Below are 19,373 nucleotides of genomic sequence, written 5' to 3' on the forward strand. Positions count from 1 at the left end.
CTTCTGCTTCATTCTGTTTTGCCTTGGGTAGGAGCTGGCTGCCGAACTGCCCGCTGTCTTACTGACTCACACGTAGTGTATGTTTCAGAATTACATTTAAATACTGTTGAGATAAACAACATGACCTTTTCAATGTCAGTAGGAAGAGAAAATGACACAGTTTGAATCAGGGAAAGAATGAGGGCAAAATTAGATTCTTTATCACAGTCCAAAAATGGCTCTGAACTCTGCTCACCCAAGAACCATGCCCAAGAAGTTGTCAGCTAAGACAGGTACAATAATTGAATTGATACAACCAAGAGCTCAACTGTCTTTCTCATATCCACAGAGACTGGGTTGTGTGCATGGAAATCTCCATGAGCTCCTGTGGACGTTCAAGTGCACACATCAGCTACCCCTGTGAGAACATCCGAGCACACACAGGGTGCAGGAGGACAGCGTGGGGTGTACGTGTCCCCGAGAATCAGGCAGAGCAGTTTACTTACGGCTTTTGGCTTGTAGGGAGGCTGTATCTCCTTGCGTTCAAGCTTCTCCCAATCAATGTATCGGAAAAACGCATGGTCTTTGATGTCACGTTCACCTTCAGGTCCACAACCCAGACGCTTGCCCGGGTGTTTGGTCATCAGCTATAAGACAAAAAAAAAAAAAAAAAGAAGCTGAATTTAATGAACATCAGAAGGAGGAAATGTGACACACTCAGAAATTATGATGCCAATGAATTAGGGAGAAATGCACAGGAAGAATTTCAACGGATTTTTGTTGTTTGTTTTTCATTCCAGCATTAATTTCCTAGCCAAGTCATTGTCATGAAGAACCCTGGAACAACACTCATGGCTCCCTACCCCAGAGAGAGATCCCTTCTGGTTAAGTCAAACCATTGTTGAACCTGAATGTGGCCTTGAACTTCAAGTTAGGAATGTCACATGGTCGCTTTTGATTGATGAATGAGTTTTATGCAATTCCCGGTGCCTTTGATGAGAAGAGCTTCAATATCTTCACACTCCCATTTCTTACCATGAGCCAACTACAGTTCGACCAAGGCAAAGGCCACTTCCTTCAGACACTTTGCATTTCTCAGTAAAGCACTTGTGAAAATGACAAAGCAGAAGAGAAAATAGTAGCCAAATGGACCCAAGGTTCAAGTAGTTACTTTCTGAAAGCTCATTAAGTAGTCGAAACCTCGCCCAGCTCATTTCCCTCACATTATACGAAAACTCCACTGAGGTTTCTTTGGTGTTCTGGTTAAATTACTTCACTATCTAAACCCCCCATCTTTGGGTCTCTGAGCCAGGGCTGAAAAATGAGACGAATGGATGATCTGAGATGAAACTCAGCAGGTTTCCTCTCTCTCTCTCTCTCTCTCTCTCTCTCTCTCTTTTTATTTGTTTGAAAGGCAGAGTTACAGTAAAGCAGAGGTGGAGAGAGAGGTTTTCCATCCACTGGTTCACTCCCCAGATGGCTGCGATGGCTGGAGCTGTGCTAATCTGAAGCCAGGAGCCAGGAGCTCCTTCTGGGTCTCCCATGTGGGTGCAGGGGCCCAAGGACTTGGGCCATCTTCTACAGCTTTCCCAGGCCATAGCAGAGAGCTGGACTGGAAGTGGAGCAGCCAGGATTTGAAGCAGCACCCATATGGAATGCCAGCACCGCAGGCGGCAGCTATACCTGCTACACCACCGTGCTGGTCCCCGAGGCTTCCTCTTGAAAGTGAATCCCAAGTAGCACAAAAATATCTCTGCTCTCAAGACTTCAGCCAATGTCTAGAGAGTGGCAATGGGGGGTTGGTCATTTTAAAAAGAAGACCAACAAGAGGGCACAGAAGAGGAAACAGCAGCAGCTGGAATATACAAATCCAAGAGGCTCCTCAGAGTTGACACCAGGTAGCCTATGATGTCATCATCCAGCCTATGATGTCACCAGGTATCTATGATGTCACAACCTCATATTTTGCCCAGGACTTGCTGACTATGGGAAAAGGATCAGCCCAGAACTTCCCACCTATGCTGCTGGACTTGCAGCTTAGCCTGTTTCCTGCATACAAGATAATCTGTGGTCACATTCAAAAGCACATCCTGGCTGGCCACAGCTCAGTAGGCTAATCCTCCACCTGCGGCACTGGTACTCCAGGTTCTAGTCCCGGTTGAGGCACCAGTTCTGTCCTGGTTGCTCCTCTTCCAGTCCAGCTCTCTGCTGTGGCCTGAGAAGGCAGTGGAGGATGGCCCAAGTGCTTGGGCCCTGCACCCGCATGGGAGACCAGGAGGAAGCAACTGGCTCCTGGCTTTGGATCGGCATAGCGCGCTGGCCGTAGCGGCCATTTGGGGGTGAACCAACGGAAGGGAGACCTTTCTCTCTGTCTCTCTCTCTCACTGTCTAACTCTGCCTGTCAAAAAAAAAAAAAAAAAAGCACATTCTTCCCTTACATGCTTTCCATCTTCTGGGAGAAAAATAACTGGGCACTTAGGTTCTAAGCCACTTCCTTATTTACATGCATGATTTTCCCTGGCTGTCACAGTAGCTCACTGCCGTGGGGTATGTGATTTTCCCATTGAATGACAGAGTGGCTGATGCTCAGAGAGGTTAGCAGAACCTCATCCTCTGGAGATAACATGAGGTAGAGCTGTGATTGGATCCGACCCCTGTCTAGCCCCCCAACTTGGGCTTTTAAGCAAAAAGAAAGGATGCATTGTATGTAGTTTTCTTGGGGATGTCTGTGGCCTGGCTTAGTCCACAAAGATTGATAGAAGGTGGGAAAACTGAGCAGTATAGGATTGGGATGGCAGGAGAGAAAGAGCTAGGAGGTGTTGGTTAGTATGATAACAAGACCAAAGACCTTGCATTCTGCAGGAACGTTTGGAAGCACGCTGGTCATATCAGTAATGCCTTCACATCCTATGTGAAGCCCCTCAGCCACTGCTCAGCACATGCAGGGTTTATCCCTACTTCCTAGATGAGGTCCCGAGAAGTTAGGGCATTCACCTAAGGTCACACAGCTAGGGAGAAGAGCTGGGCTTTGAATAGACGCACCTGACCCAGAGCCTTTGGGACTCTGATATTCAGTCTCTGCTAGTTTTCACGCTAATGAGTGGTCAATTTGAGCCTCGTCTGCTTTAAGCTTGTTCAAAGAAGGAATGAAAATCTGAGTAAGGTTATACTATTTTTTTTTTAGGGTAGAAAAAGGGCCTTTCATAGGATGAATCTAGAAAGGGCACCGCAGCTGTTTGCAGAAGTCTCGTTCCATCTCCATCTCAGCAGAGGGATGCCCAGCAAAGAGATGTCCCTGCAGAGACATCCAGCCCACATGGGGAGCCTCTGCCCAGTTCCCACACTCTGCTCTGCGGTGCCTGGAGCCAGATAGACAGCTGGATTTAATCACTGTTCCAACCTCTGATCACCTCCCCGACACATCCCCCGGGCCCACTGCTCAGGAGGAAGCATCTGGCTGATCACGCAAGCATCACTCCTTCTTCGGAGCATCCGTCTTGAAGTAAGAGCCCACACTGGACTCAGCCCACTCAACCCAGAGAGGTCCCCAAGCCCAACAGTAAGCAAGTCATCCCAGTTAATCCTGAAGGTTATGGGTCCTGAATTAATAGGAAACTGCTCTACCAGGGAAAGTGCTAATTGGAGCTGAAGCTGAATGCAGCTGACCTGGAAAATCCTCTCTCCTGCATGACCCATTTAGAGCCCCCAGCTGGCCAGGCAGGGCGGGCTTCCGAAAGGGGAGAGAGACCTGAGCCTGTATTGAGCACCTACTGTGTGCCAAAGCCAAGCAAGGAGCTCCGTCTTCTATGCCATCATTGAACATCTTCAAAAACTCTGTGTAATGAATTCCGTTTTTGCAGATAAAGAAACACAGCCCAGAGAGGCAAAGAAACGTGCTCAAGACCATGTACCAAGGAAGTGGAAGGATCAAGATTTGCAAAGGGTCTCCTGAGCTCCCAGATCCTCCACTTTTACAATTTCTAGCACACAAACTCAAGTGCCAAGAGGAGACTGGCATGTTAATATAGCAGTGCTGGGAGGTGGGGGGTGGCCAGCGTTGTGGCGCAGCGGGTTAATGCTCTGGCCTGAAGAGCCGGCATCCCATATGGGCACCCGTTTGAGACCCGGCTGCTCCACTTCCAATCCAGCTCTCTGCTATAGCCTGGGAAAGCAGTAGAAGATGGCCCAAATCCTTGGGCCCCTGCACCTGCATGGGAGACCTGGAAGAAGCTCCTGGCTCCTGGCTTCAGATCGACGCAGCTCCGGCCATTGCAGCCAATTGGGGAGTGAACCATCGGATGGAAGGCCTCACTCTCTCTCTCTCTCTCTGTCTCTCCTCCCTCTGTGTAACTCTTCCAAATAAATAAATAAATAAATAAATCTTTAAAAAAATATAGCAGTGCCAACTTAGAAATAGCCACCGGTGCTATGGCATAGTGGGTAAAGCCACCTCCTGCAATGCCAGCATCCATATGGGCACTGGTTCAAGACCTGCCTGCTCTACTTCCAATCCAGCTCCCTGATAATGCACCTGGGAAAGCAGTGGAAAATGGCCCAAGTGGGCCCCTGCACCCACATGAGAGACCAGATGAAGCTCCTGGATCCTGGATTCGGGTTGTCCCAGCCCAGGCCTTTGTGGCTACTTGGGGAGTGAACCAGCAAATGGATGATTTCTCTTTCTGTCTCTCTCTGTAGCTCCACCTTTCAAACAGATACATACATCTTTAAAAAAAGAAAAAGAGAGAGAAAGAGACAGACAGACAGACATGGTCACAGTAATAGTCCAGGGGCTGTGAAGCACAGCTCAGGGCTTTGCTATGAGTGACCTGCAGCTATTAACCCACGGGATCCTCCAGGATCCCTGTGTGGAGTGTGGTGCTGATCTCAATCCTCAGGCAAAGTTCAACAACTTCGTCCCGTTCACAGCGCTAATCACGCCTGGACCGGAACTTGAGTCCAGACAGAATGGAGCTAGAGAGGCTTTCTGCAAACTGGAGAGGTCCCTCTGAAGCGGGTGGCGGCTTCCCACCCAGCTGACGGGTGGTGCAGGAACCACAGGCCGGCACAGCAAGATCTGCTTTCTCCACAGAACTGGCAAGCTGACAGTGTATGGGGCATCTCCTGATCTCCGAATGCTGGAGCCCAGTGTAGGACCGCCTCCCGATCCTCCCCCAGCAAAACACCGCCAGGGGTCTGCAGAGCCACCGTCTGTGCCCTTTTTCCTATGGGCTCTGCGCAAGTGACTAATGAACCCCTGGGTCTCACTCTCTGTTCAGGTTCCTCTTCCTGCCTCACACTCTCTAAGAAAACAGTTTCAGCCACTTGAAGATGATAGGAACTGAGACTAATTCACACATGATTCTCCCGGGGACATTTGCATCTTTAGCCTAGGAAGCAGAAACACAACACTTGGTGTGTCACTGAGAGTGGGAATTCAGGTGACGTGACAAGGTTGGCTCAGCTACGACAACCTGGGTCAAGCCTCAGGTTGGCCCGCCTGAGTATTCCAGCTCTTCCTGTCACCCCAACCAGCTCCGGTGGCATTGGACTGGGGCAAGGAAGAGCAGGGCTGGTGGGCATGGCTAATTGGTGAAGGACCCAAGGACTCAGGACCAGTCGCTTTGTGCATCCAGACACTCAAAGGGGAGCACACTGCTAAGGCACCACCATGCTCTACCCTTGGGAATGCACCTGCGCCGCTGTGTGGTGCAGCACAGGCGAAGGCTTCCTGAAGGAATTTCTGGGAGAGCAGATGCTTTCCCGGGGCATCATTCTTGGACCGCGTCCTCTGGAGTCACATGTGTTGCTTTAACATTGCCCATCAGAGTTGAAAACGACTTTGGATAAAATGCTGCAAGGCAGTGGTTTTTGAGCAACAGAGAGATGTTTTCACAACACTGAAGCCCAGACTTAATCTCTGGAGTGAGGCTGAGACTTGTGCATTCCTTTTTTTTTTTTTTTTTTTAAAGAAAAATGTATTTATTTGAAAGGCAGAGTCATGGGGAGAAGGAGAGAGAGACAGAGAGATCGTTCCTCTGCTGTTTTTTTTTTTTTTTTAAAGAAAAATGTATTTATTTGGAAGGCAGAGTCATGGGGAGAAGGAGAGAGAGACAGAGAGATCGTTCCTCTGCTGGTTCACTCTCCAGGAGCCAGGAACACCGTCCCAGTCTCCCACATGGGTGACAGGAACCCAAGCACTCGGGCCATCACCCAGTTCCGTCCAGGTGCATGAATAGGATGGATTGGAAACAGAGAGTAATCAGGACTTGATTCCAGGCACTGTGACATGGGTGCAGGCAACCCAAGCAGTCTCTTAACCCACTGCACCACAACACCTGTCCCCACCTGTGTCATCTAACAAAGCACTTCAGGTTACTCTGATGGCTTCCAAGGCGGGGGCCACTCAGAGTCTTACACAGGTCACCATGAGTGTGTACTGGTCCAACACAGGTGTATCGCAAACACCTCTTACTCCCTAATGTGTGCCTTGCTGTCTTCACAGGTGCAGTTTTCATACCCTGCAGGTGCATAGATGTGCGCACACGTTCAGCTATTCCTGTACAATAGGGGTGAGGAGAAACTAAGGGTTTGGGGACACCGAATTTGAGTTTGCCTAAATAGAGGACCTTTTAAACTCAATGCTGCCAGACATTTCCTTAGAACGAAAGTGATACACTATTAGTATTAACCAAACATACATACAGCAGAGCAAGGCAAGGTAGCCCAAGGATGCCAAAGACCTCTTGTGCTCCCTTCTGTGGACTCCAGCTCTTGGGCAAAGTCTCCATGCTTCCTCCACTATTCATTCAATAAGCATTTGCTGGCACAGGGCTAGAGGCTGGAGCGCAGCCAGCAGCAAGATCCTGTCCCAAGCAGGGTCCTATGGTGCTTTGTGAAAATTAAAATTTAAAAAAAAAAAAGCAATCTGGGAGATAGCAGCTCCACACCAGGGCTCTGGCATGGCAAGTGGGGTGAGGGGTGCAGTTCAGTCTTCATTCCCCACAGTGGGGTGTCTGTCGTCTACGCATGACCCATATGTGGTGGTCCTCGCTGAAGGGCTTACTCACCCCTTTGCAGATGGCCACGGCTTCCTTGGACATGGACTTGGGGTAAGCCACGTTGTGTTCCATGATGGACTGGAAGAGCTCGTCCTCATCCTCCCCTTCAAAGGGTGCCTGTGGGACAGAGGATGGAGTGGGAGGAGAAGGAGCCTTGCTTGAACCCTTCCCCCACTCACCCCAAACCGTCAGGTCCTGCTCCCTGGGGCTCACAGTGAGGCCACAGCCAAGGGCTGCCAAGCATTTGACGAGGAAAAATGGCCAACAGACTTGGATAACCCCAAGGCCAGGAAAGTCACAGAAGTTCAGATTTATGAGCTGTAACCAAGCTGACACTTTGTTCCAAAGAAAGCTAGCGGATGGAGCTGGGAGAAGACTTTCCTTACAGACCACTTAAAATTCAATTACCTGTCCAGCCAGCATTTCATACAGCAGGACTCCGAATGCCCACCAATCCACGGACTTCCCATAGGGCTGATAAGCAATTATCTGGAAGACAGGAAGAATTCGATCAGGGAGGCTGGAGACAGAATCCGCGCACACTTCTTTGACAATAAGTGGAGTGGTGGAGGCACAGCTCTGCCCTGGCCTGGCACCTGCTTACTGTGAGAGATTATAGTGGCTGTCACCATCTCTGATGCAGTGTCTCGGAGCAGATGGGAATGTCAGTATCTACCTGTGCTATTCCGTACCCTAGTCACTCAGGGATGTTGGACACATTTCACAGAGGTGCCTAGGAACACCTGGGGATGTCACATCGCCTTGTTGAAGCCAGGGGTATGGTGTGTTATTGTTTGAAATTTTCAAAACAGTGAGTGTGGCATTTTAAAGAAGTAAAACTGTCTTATTCGTTGTAAAAGTAGTAAAATGTACACAATAGTGTAAATGCACTTCACACTTCTGAACTGCCCAGTAGAAACATCAGGAAGTGGGGCTGGCACTGTGGTGTAGGGGGTAAAGCCACTGCTTGCAGTGCCAGCATCCCATATGGTCACCAGTTCGAGTCCTGGCTGCTCCACTTCCGATCTGGCTCTCTGCTATGGCCTGGGAAAGCAGTAGAAGATGGCCCAAGTCCTTGGGCCCCTGCACCAGTGTGGGAGACCTGGAAGAAGCTCCTGACTCCTGGCTTCGGATTGGTGCAGCTCCAGTTGTTGCAGCCATTTGGGGACTGAATCAGCAGATGGAAGACCTCTCTCTCGCTCTGCTTCTGCCTCTCTGTAACTCTGACTTTCAGATAAATAAATAAATCTTTTTTTTTTTAAGAAATCTTAGGAAGTTAACCATTTTAGAAATAGCTAAGATGGCAGATTTTATGCTATGTGCTTATTTTTAACCAAAATTAAAAATGAAAAGCTTTAAAAGTAAGAACATTTGTAGTGTAGCAAGTAAAGTTGCCACCTGTGATGCCGTATGGGCACCAGTTCATGTCTCAGCTGTTCCACTTCTGAAGCTGCTTCCTGCTAATGGCCCGGGAAAGCAGTGGAAGATTGCCCAAGTGCTCCCGTCCCTGCCACCTACATGGGAGACCCGGACGAAGCTCCTGGCTACAGACTGGCTCAGCCCTGGCTGTTGCAGCCATCTGGCAAGTAAACTTGCAGATGGAAGAGCTCTCTCTGTGACTCTTGCTTTCAAATAAATAAATAAATCTTCTTTTTGAAGTAATAACATTTGTTACAATTATTACTTATTTAGAACATGTAGATAAACAGAGAGAACACAACAAGAATCACCTACAGTTCTTTATCAAGAGAAAGATGATAATCAGCATTGGTTTATTTCCTTTCAGACTCTTCTGTGAATACATTATTGTACTCTATGTGCGTGCACATTTTACATAAACACTTTAGTATGTCGAGCAAAAAGGAGAGAGAAGAAAGAGAAAGAGAAAAGGAGAGAGAGAAAGAGAAAGAGAAAGAGAAAGAGAAAGAGAGAGAGAGAGAGAGAGAATCTTCTGTTCACTGGTTCACTTCCCCAATGGTGACAACAGCCAGGGCCGGGTCAGGCCCAGGTCAGGAGCCTAGAATTCCATCTGGGTCTCCCATGTAGGTGGTAGGGGCCCAAAGACTTGGACCATCTTCTGCTGCTTTCCCAGATGCATTAGCAAGGAGCTGGATCAGTTGTGGAACAGCCAGGACTGGAACTGGCACTCCAATATGGGACGCCAGGGTCACAAGCTTAACCCACTGTGCTGTAATCCCAGCCCCAGTATGTAGAATTTAAAAAGAAAAGTCAAGGCTGGCGCCGTGGCTCAATAGGCTAATCCTCCACCTTGCGGCGCCGGCACACCGGGTTCTAGTCCCGGTTGGGGCGCCGGATTCTTTCCCGGTTGCCCCTCTTCCAGGCCAGCTCTCTGCTATGGCCAGGGAGTGCAGTGGAGGATGGCCCAGGTGCTTGGGCCCTGCACCCCATGGGAGACCAGGAAAAGCACCTGGATCCTGGCTCCTGCCATCGGATCAGTGCGGTGCGCCGGCTGCAGCGGCGGCCATTGGAGGGTGAACCAACGGCAAAAGGAAGACCTTTCTCTCTCTGTCTCTCTCTCTCACTGTCCACTCTGCCTGTCAAAAAAAAAAAAAAAAAAAAAAAAAAAAGAAAAGTCATTCATCTACATTTTCCTTGCTAATTTCTTGTATACAGAAAAAAGAAGCTGTCACCACTGCAGGGGATGCCACTAGGTAGACACAGAATCTACTTTATCCGTTCCCAATTGATTAGATTTCTTTTGATGCTGTAATTAGATCCTTGCAATTAGCTATTTGGATATGTCTCCAGTTATTTCCTTCAGTTAAATTCCTGGAAGTAGAACCGGTAAATCAATGTGATATGAGGGGTCTTCCAAAAGGTTACGGAAAATATGTGTTGTAAAAAGCTGTGCATGAATTTCCATTTTTTTTTGCACCAAAATAAACTTGTGTTCCAATTCCATTTTCTCCAGGAACCTTTTGAAACGCCCTTGTGTATGCAGCTGTGAGATTTTTGACATGTATTGCTAAATCACCAGAGCATGGCAAGCTCTGGAATAGCTGTGTGATCCATCTTTCAGTATGCAGAGGTGTAAAACTAACTGTGGCAAATGGGGAAGAGGTGGTACCATGGCCAGACAGCCTAACTCGGAATCCCAACTGGGAGCGACAGACAGGATCTACTCTCTGGTTCACCACCCCAAAGGGTCCCAACAGCTAGGGTTGGGACAGGTCAAAGCCAGGAGCCAGGAACTCCATCCAGATCTCCCACAAGGGTTGCAGGGGCCAGAGCACTTGGCCATCTTCTGCATCTCAGGTGCATTAGCAGGGAGCTGGACTGGAAATCGGACAGTGGGATTTGAACTGGCACTCCTCTATGGTATGCTGGCATTGCAGGTGTTAGCTTAACCCACTGTGCTACAACACCAGCCCCTGAATCTTGACTGCTTTTTGCCAGTTGCATGATGTTGGGGGAAGTTACTTCATTTCCTTAAGCCTGTTTCCTCTTCTGCATAAAGGGGTTTATCATAATATCTATGTTGTGGGGAGCAACTCGGACTAGACTGTTACTGGAATTAAGACTTATTCTATGCATCTGCTTTCCCACAATATGGCGCTGAGAAGGGAGTAACAACTTCTACGCAGCTGCCTCTCGCCAACTTGAGTGATGACCTGCAGGAGCTGATCCTGCTCCTGATTGGAGGAGAGCAGCGTACTCGGCGTGTGGGTAGCAGAGTTGGGATTGGTGGAGAGGACTATAAAGGAGGAGAGAGACAACATGCACGAGGAACATCTATCTGAAGGAACACCTGTGCAGCCCCCGAGAGAGCCGGCGGGCGGTGTGCCGCTCCCCCGCGGAAGTGGGGAAAGTGGCAGGGGGAACCGCCCTTCCACGGAGGTGGAAGGGTCGGTAGCCAACCCGGGAAGAACCAGCAGCAAACCCGGGGAGGGCCGAGCAGACAAAAGAACAGCGCAGGGTCCTGTGTCGTTCCTCCACGAAGAGGGGGAGCGACACTATGTCACTGGGGTTTTGTGACGAGGAATGAAATCTAGGAGCAACTCATATATTATGCACTCAAAACACTCTCTCGTCGTTACTGTGTGGTTTACTCAAGGAGTTTGAACAAACTTGGCTAAAAAGTGAATGCTCCTTTCTCAAAGTCCATCTCCTACTATGGAATCAGAAATGCAGACATGTTGGTCAAAGGCTTCAAAACCTCAGGTAGGAGCAAGAGATTCAAGAGCTCCACGAAGCCTATTGCACATCATGGTGACTGTAGTTTAGAGCTGTGGACTGCATTCTTGCAATTGCTAAGAGGATAGATTTTAAGTGTTCTCACCACCCCCCCCACACACATACACACACATACACACACACACACACACACAGAGAATGGCAGGTATGTCAGGCGATGCATATGTTAACTAACTGGATTTGTCCCTTTCACAAGGTAAACATATGTCAAAACAACATCCTGTACACAGTCAATGCATACTATTTGCATTTGTCAGCTAAAGAAAGAGGAAGGAAGCAGGAGAGAGGGAAGGAGCGAGGGAGGAAGGGAAAAAAAGAAAAAGGAATTCTGAGAAGTAACTGCAGGTTGTGAAAGCCTTGGGTGAGAACACTTCTCATAGCAAGTGTTTTCACAGTTTTAAGGTACTTCATTTCTCATCGGGTCCTCATGACAACTCAACAATTAATCATCTTCCAAAGGAAAACCGAGGCTGGAGAGGTGAGGGAGGCTGTCAAAGGCAATGTGGCACATGAAGGCTGCAGGAGGATGTGACTGGACCAGCAAAGCAGCTCAGGGCTCCCCGCGCTTACTGGCATGTATAATGTAGGATGACCAGTAAGGACTTTAGGCAATCACAGATCCTGGGCCCCACCCTGTCCTAAGGTGACACCTCGGCATCCCACATTTTGAAAGCTCCCCTTGTGATGCCAAAGTACAGCTAGAGCTGAAAACCAGAGATTATCAAACTTACCCAGTACTGAAGGATTATAGCACAGAGTGCATCTGATGTCCTAGTTAACTGACAAATGATAATAAGGAAAACTTTTCTGGGCTCAAATAAAGAATAAGTTTTTAAAAAGAACTACTTTCTTACTACTCAAATAATACACAGACTACATTTACCTTGTGATAAATGTAAAAAATATACATGGAGCTAAACTTTCCTTAACCATGCACTTATACTGACAGGCTGTCAATGTTTTAAGATCCATCCATAATAAATTTGTAGAAAATCCAGATTTTTCTATGCCTTTACACACCTATATACTATACTCACAAAACAGTGTTCTATACATTGCTATTGTCCATAAATTATACCATATTTATCGTTATGTACCATGATTTTTTTCTCTTAGCATGTTTTGAAGATTTCCCCATATCTATCTCTATCTATGTATGTGTATTGCTTTTAAGTTGATGCCTAGTAGTATTTCTCTTCTCTTTAAAATTTTCAAAGTTTATTTGAAAGGCAGAATGAAAGAGAGAGAGAGACACACACATAGACAGAGATCTTCCATCTGCTGGTTCACTCCCCAAATACCCTCAATAGCTGAGGCTAAGCCAGGCCAAAGTCAGGGTCTGGAACTCCACCCAGGTTTCCTATGTGTGTGGCAGGGACCCATATACTTGAGCCATCACTTGCCATCTCTTAGGGTGTGTATTAGCAGGAAGCTGGATCAGAACTGGATTGAAGACTTGAACCCAGGAGCTCTGTTATGAGATGTGGGCATCCCAAGGGGCATCTTAACTGCTGCACCAAATCCCCGCTCTGGTAGTGTTTCACAGTATAAAGATATCATAGCCTATTGCCCGATCCACTATTGAGGGACATTACTTCAAGTTAGTACATGCAGATATACTCAGATTAGGATTTCCTAATGGGAATACAGCAGATTGGAGTCAATGACTCCTTTACTGGTAGTCACTGAGGTTGTGTCCTATTTTTCATTAGTAATATATAGTTTGGATACATATCTTTCCACCCTTGTGTGTGTGTGTGTGTGTGTGCGCGCACGCACACATCTGTGCTTGTAAACCAAGTTCCTAGCAAAGGAACTTTTTTGGTCCAAGAACAGGAAGGTTTTAAATTTTATGCCAAGAGGATCAGTTACGTGGAGACTCCCCATCATCATCGTTACCTATCAAGTGACCAACAGTCAAAAAAAAAAAAGGTGACAAGATTCGAAGATGGCAAGATTCGAAGAGGGAAAAGGAGGCAGATTTTGATCAGAGCAAGATAACAGAAGAAAAGTGGAGAAATGCATTCCCGCAGGAGAGTCGGAGAGAAGTTTGCAGTGGAAATTTTACAGAAAAAAAGAGTGCCATGGTGGACAACACAAACATGCAGCAGAGAGTGGGGACACGACCCACCACTCCCACGGCGGGGGGCTGGAAGAGACACCGACTTTCTAGAGCCCCGTGAGAGCAGACTGTGGCAGCCCATGTCGCTGGTGATACAGCCTGAGGGAGAACCCGGCGGACCATACCGACTTTGAGTGGGCCTGGAGCCCTAGTGGGGGGCTGGGTACCCACCTGACCCCATGAAGTAAAAGCTGATTTCTTTCTCCCCACCTCCCTACAAGGGTGCCTGGTGACCAGCAGGGAGAAAGTGCCATCTTAATGCGATGAGAGACTGAGGCGGCTCTCACATGGGTGCAACCATGGGATTTTATCAGAGGGGTAAATACTCATTCCCCTCTGACTTTGAGTCTGGGCTGGAGGGTTGGCAGAGGGCTGGGCACCTGTTTAGGACTGAGCGGTGCTCTCATTGCCCCCACCCTATCACAGGATCTGGGGCTCAAACTGCCAAGGCTGAGCACCAACAAGCAGCTGGCTCTGGGAACACCTCTGCTGTTCTGGCTTGCAGGGCTGAGAGTGGATCTTCTGCACCCCGTGACTGTGGGAGCCTTGCACACTGTGACTGTGGGGATTCTGTGAGTTCATGGCAGAGTGTGGAGTAGAGCTGGATCTTTGGGAACTCCCTATGTCTGCTATGTCCCTATGTTCAGATGCCCAGAGTTCCCTGACTGCCTACGGTGAGTCATTGCAGAGGGTTCCATGCTCATGATGAGGACCACACAGATCCTTGTGTGGTTCCTGTGTCTGCATGGGTGGAGGCTGTAGCCACTAAGGGCTAACCCTGGGCAGCAGAGGTGGGGCTGCAATTACGCCGACTGGCATGATCATAGCCTCCTCCCTGTTATAATAAAGGGGTTCTACTACACCAACTTGGGTGTCAACCTGCACTCTCACCCACCCTTGAGCACTGGTCAAAGCACCCTCTCCTCTCAGTAGAGGACGGCCCAGGTGAGGTGCTTGGCCCCCTGTATCTGCATGCGAGACCTGGCTGGAGGAGGCTCCTAGTTCCTGGCTTTGGATCGGCTTAGCTCTGGCCAATGCGGCCATCTGGGGAGTGAACCAGCGAATGGGAGAAGTTTCTCTCTGTCTCTCCCTCTCTCTGTCTGTAACTCTGCCTCTCAAATAAATAAAATCTTTAAAAAAATTTTTTTTTAAAAAGTAATGGGGACTTCAACACTTTGCTTTCATCAATGGATAGATCAACTAGACAGAAAATACACAAAGAAACAACACAGCTAATCTACACTATGGACCAAACGGACCTAACTGATGTCTGCAGAACATTTCATCTGCTGTTGCGGGATACACATTCTTTTCATCATTGCATGAAACTTTGTCTAGGATAGACCATATGATAGTCCATAAAGCAAGTTTCAGCAAATTTTAAAAAATTTAAATCATACCATGTATCTTTTCTGACCACAAAGGAATGAAGCTGGAAACTAACTACTTAAGAAACTCTGGAAAATATACAAACACATGGAGACTGAACAATACGTTCTTGAATGAACAGAGGGTCATAGAAGAAATCAAAAAGGAAATAAAAAAAATTCCTGGAAATGAATGAAGATGACAACACAACATAGCAAAACTTGTGGGACACAGCAAAAGCAGTGTTAAGAAGGAAGTTTATAGCAGTGAATGTCTATATCAAGAAATTGGAAAGGCATCAAATAAATGATCCATTAGTGCATTTCAAGGACATGGAAGAACAACAACAAAAGAAATCCAAAATTAGTAGGAGGAAAGGAATAATTAAAATTAGACAAGAAATAAACAAGCACAACTGAAACAAAAAATGATACAGAAGATCAGTGAAATGAAGAGCTGGCTTTTTGAAAAAATAAACCAAATTGACCCACCATTGGCCCAACAAACCAAAAAAAGGGGGTGGGGGAAAAGACCAAAATCAATAAAATCAGAGATGAAAAAAGAGATGTAACAATGGGTACCACAGAAATAAAAAGAATCCTCAGGAATTACTACAAAAGTTATATGCCAATAAATTGGAAAATCTAGAAGAAATGGATAGATTTCTGGACATACACAATCTACCAAAATTGAGTCATGAAGACATGGAAAACCTAAATAGACCAAAAACCAAGATGGAGGTTGAATCAGTAATGAAGACCCTCCCAAGAAGAAGCTCAGGATCAGATGGCTTCTCTGCTGAATTCTACCAGACTTTTAAAGAAGAATTAGTTCCATTCCAATTCTCAAATTATTCAAAACAATTGAAAAGGAGGTAATCATCCCAAACTCCTTCTACAAGGCCAGCATCACCTTATTTCCAAAACCAGAAAAAGATACAACAAAGAAAGAGAACTATAGACCAATATCACTGATGAACACAGATACAAATATCTTCAGCAAAATACTAGCTAATCAAATTCAACAACAATCAGAAAGATCATTCACCTGGATGAGAAGGGATTTATACCTGCTAAGAAGGGATGCTTCAACATATGTAAATCAATAAATGTGATATGTCACATTAGAAGATTGAAGAATTAAAAACCATATGACTATCAAAATAAATGCAAACAAAGCATCTGATAAAATAAAACACCCTTTCTTGATAAAAACCTCAAGCAAATTGGGTATAGAAGGAACAGTCCTTAACACAATCAAGGCAATATATGACAAACCCACAGCCAATATATTGAAAAGTTGGAAGCATTTTTACTAAGATCTGGAAGCAGACAAAGATGCCCACTTTCACCATTGCTATTCAATATAATCTGGAAATTTCACCCAGAGCCATTAGGCAAGAAAAAGAAATCAAAGGAATACAAATTGGAAAGGAGGGATTCCAAGTATCCCTGTTTGTAGATGACATGATTCTATATACAGGGGAACAAAAAGACTCCATTAAAAACTATTGGGACTCATAAGAGAGTTTGGTAAAGTTGCAGGATATGAAATCAACACATAAGAGCACTTTTACACACAGTAGCATTTTTATACACAAACCACAGCATGAATGAGAAAGAACTCATAAGATCAGAACCATTCAAAATAGCTACAATTTTTTTAAAGATTTATTTATTTATTTGAAAAGCAGAGAGAGAGAGAGGTCTTCTATCTGCTGGTTCACTCCCCAAATGGTCATAATGGCTGGAGCTGGGCAGATCTGGAGCCAGGAGCTTCCTCCGAGTCTCCCACATGGATACAGGGGCCCAAGGACTTGGGCCATCTTCTACTACTTTCCCAGGCTGTAGCAGAGAGCTGGATCAGAGGTGGAGCAGCAGGATGTGAACTGGTGCCCATACGGGATGCCAGCACTGCAGGCAATGGCTTTTCCGACTATGCCACAGTGGCAGCCCCTACAAAATTTATTTTTAAATACTTTGGAATAACCAAATATGTAAAAGATCTCTACAATTGAAATTATAAAACATTGAAGAAAGAAGAAGACACAAAAATGGTGAAAATCTTCCATGTTCATGGATTTGAAGAATTAATATTATTAAAATGTCCATACTACCAAAAGCAATTTACAGATTCAATGCAATCTCAATCAAAAAACCAAGGCAGCTGTTCTCAGATCCAGAAAAAAAATGATGCTAAAATTCATATGGAAACACAAGAGACCCCTAATAGCTAAAGCAATCTTAAACAACAAAAAGAAAGCCAGAGGCATCATAATGCCAAACTTCAAGACATACTACAGGAGGCTGGCACTGTATCACAGTGGATTAACCCCAGGCCTGCAGTGGCAGCATCACATATGGGTGCTGGTTCAAGTTCCAGCTGCTCCACTTCCAATCCAGCTCTCTGCTATGGCCTGGGAAAGCAGAACATGGCCCAAGTCCTTGGGCCCCTGCATCTTGGTAGGAGACCTGAAAGAAGCTCCTAGATCCTGGCTTTGGGTCAGCTCAGATCTGGCTGTTGCAGTCATATGGGGAGTGAATCAGCAGATGGAAGACCCCTCCTCCCTCTCTCTGGCTCTGTCTTTCAAAGAAATAAAATAAACATTAAAAAAGACATACTACAGGCCAATTATAATCCACACAGCCTGTACCAGCACAAAAACAGACAAGTAGACCAACGGTACAAACTAGAAAACCCAGAAATTAATCCACCCATCTACAACCAACCAATCTTTGATTAATGAGCTAAAATCAGTCCTTGGAGAAAGGATAGCCTCTTCAACGAATTGTGCTCGGATAATTAGATCTACATGTGCAAAAGTATGAAACACAAAACTACATTACGCCTTATCCAAAAATCAACTCAAAACTGATCAAGGATCTAAATATTTGTACTGATGCCACCAAATTACTAGAGGAAAACATCAGAGAAACTCTGCAAGATATTGGCTTAGGCAAAGAGTTCTTGGAAAAGACCCCAGAAGCACAGGCAATTAAAGCAAAAATAGACAAACGGGATTACATCAAGTTAAGAAGCTTCTGCACTGCAAAGGAAACACTCAATGAAATGAAGAGGCAACTGACTGAATGGGAAAAATATTTGCAAACTATGCAACTGATAAAGGATTAAAATCCAGGATCTATAAAGAGCTCAAGAATCTCAATAACAAAACAAAGAACTCAGTTAAGAAATGGGCAAAGGACATGAATAGGCATTTTTCAAAGGATGAAATTCAAATGGCAACAGAAACATGAAAAAATGCTCAGAATCACTAGCCATCAGGGAAATGTAAATAAAAACCACAATGAGGTTTCACCTTACCACAGAATGGCTATCATCAAGAATCAAAATCAATAAATACTCTAATCCACTAATCCTAATCCACTGTTGGGTGGGAATACAAACTAGTACAATCATTATGGAAGACAGTATGGAGAATCCTCAGAGATCTGAAAATAGATCTACTATATGATCCAGCCATTCCACTCCTGGGAATTTACCCAAAGGAAATGAAATCAGCATGTGAAAGAGTTATTTGTCCCTCATGTTTATTGTAGCTTAATTCACAATAGCTAAGATTTGAAATCAACCTAGATGTCCATCAACTGTGGACTAGATAAAGAAAATGTGGTATATACACACTATGGACTACTACTGCGCCATAAAAAAGAATGAAATCCTATATCCTGTCTTTGAAACAAAATAGATGCAAATGGAAATCATTATGCTTAGTGAAATCAGCCAGTCTCAAAAAGACAAATATATGTTTTCTCTGATATGTGGCAGTTAATATAGAATACAAAAAATGTATAGGAATGAAACGGTGACTTTGGGATATGATTGTGATTTTTAACCCTTGTATATAATCCTGTGAAACTGTGGTCTTCCTCCTTTTTACTTGTGGAGTATTATGATAAGTGGTGAATTAAGCCTGCTAATACAGAGTGGATTGAAATTATCTTTGCAAAAACTGATTAAGAGAGGGGAGGGAGGGATATTGGGGGGATCAGGGGAGTGAGGGAAGTGTGGTTGTCTTCTTGGAACTGTACCTATGGAATGCACAAAATCTGTTCTGTTGATATTAATCTTAAAATTTTTAAAAAGAAAAAGATGAATTCTGTAAAGCCTGTGTCTATTTCCAAGACTGTGCCATCCCCTCTGGTTTCTTTCCAAAAAAAAAAAAAAAAAAAAAAAAAACCAAAAACAAACAAAAAAACAACCCCGGAACAGATTGCAGAAATGCCACCTTCCCAAGAACCAATTCAGAGAAAAGGCACGTGGTCATCTGGCATGAATGCTTGTGCTTCATCATGTTGAGAAAATCCATTCCCTGGCCATTTCCATTGCAGAGGGAAAGGGGGTTCTGCAAATAAATATTTACTCCTTCTTTTATGCCCACATCACAGGAGGGAATGTTCAGCGTCTCCCAAGGGTCATCACAACACACAGCACCGCTTCCTGTGTCAGTCAGCCCAGGGGATCCGTTTGCTCTCTTAACAAACATTTCAATGTCATCATTAGGAAGGATCATATGGCCACGAGCATAGCAGCTTGACAGAGAATTTTACTGATGTGTGTTTGGATGGTTCTTTTGAGTTTTATTTGAATTTTCGCCCAAACCTTGATAT

General features: G+C 45.6%; 1 protein-coding gene across 3 annotated transcripts in view; it reads right to left on the reverse strand.

Annotated features, from left to right (window-relative positions):
* PRKCB (protein kinase C beta) overlaps window positions 1-19,373 on the reverse strand; it is a 362,350-nt gene that overhangs the window by 30,078 nt on the left and 312,899 nt on the right. For all 3 annotated transcript variants that reach the window (XM_051847384.2, NM_001101725.1, NM_001101723.1), the window contains 3 exon segments: window positions 7,446-7,526; window positions 7,047-7,154; window positions 486-626 (listed from right to left, as the gene is read on the reverse strand). In XM_051847384.2, the coding sequence (XP_051703344.1) occupies window positions 486-626; window positions 7,047-7,154; window positions 7,446-7,526 (330 nt within the window).

Source organism: Oryctolagus cuniculus, chromosome 19 (assembly GCF_964237555.1).
Source record: "Oryctolagus cuniculus chromosome 19, mOryCun1.1, whole genome shotgun sequence".
Lineage (NCBI taxonomy): Eukaryota > Metazoa > Chordata > Mammalia > Lagomorpha > Leporidae > Oryctolagus > Oryctolagus cuniculus.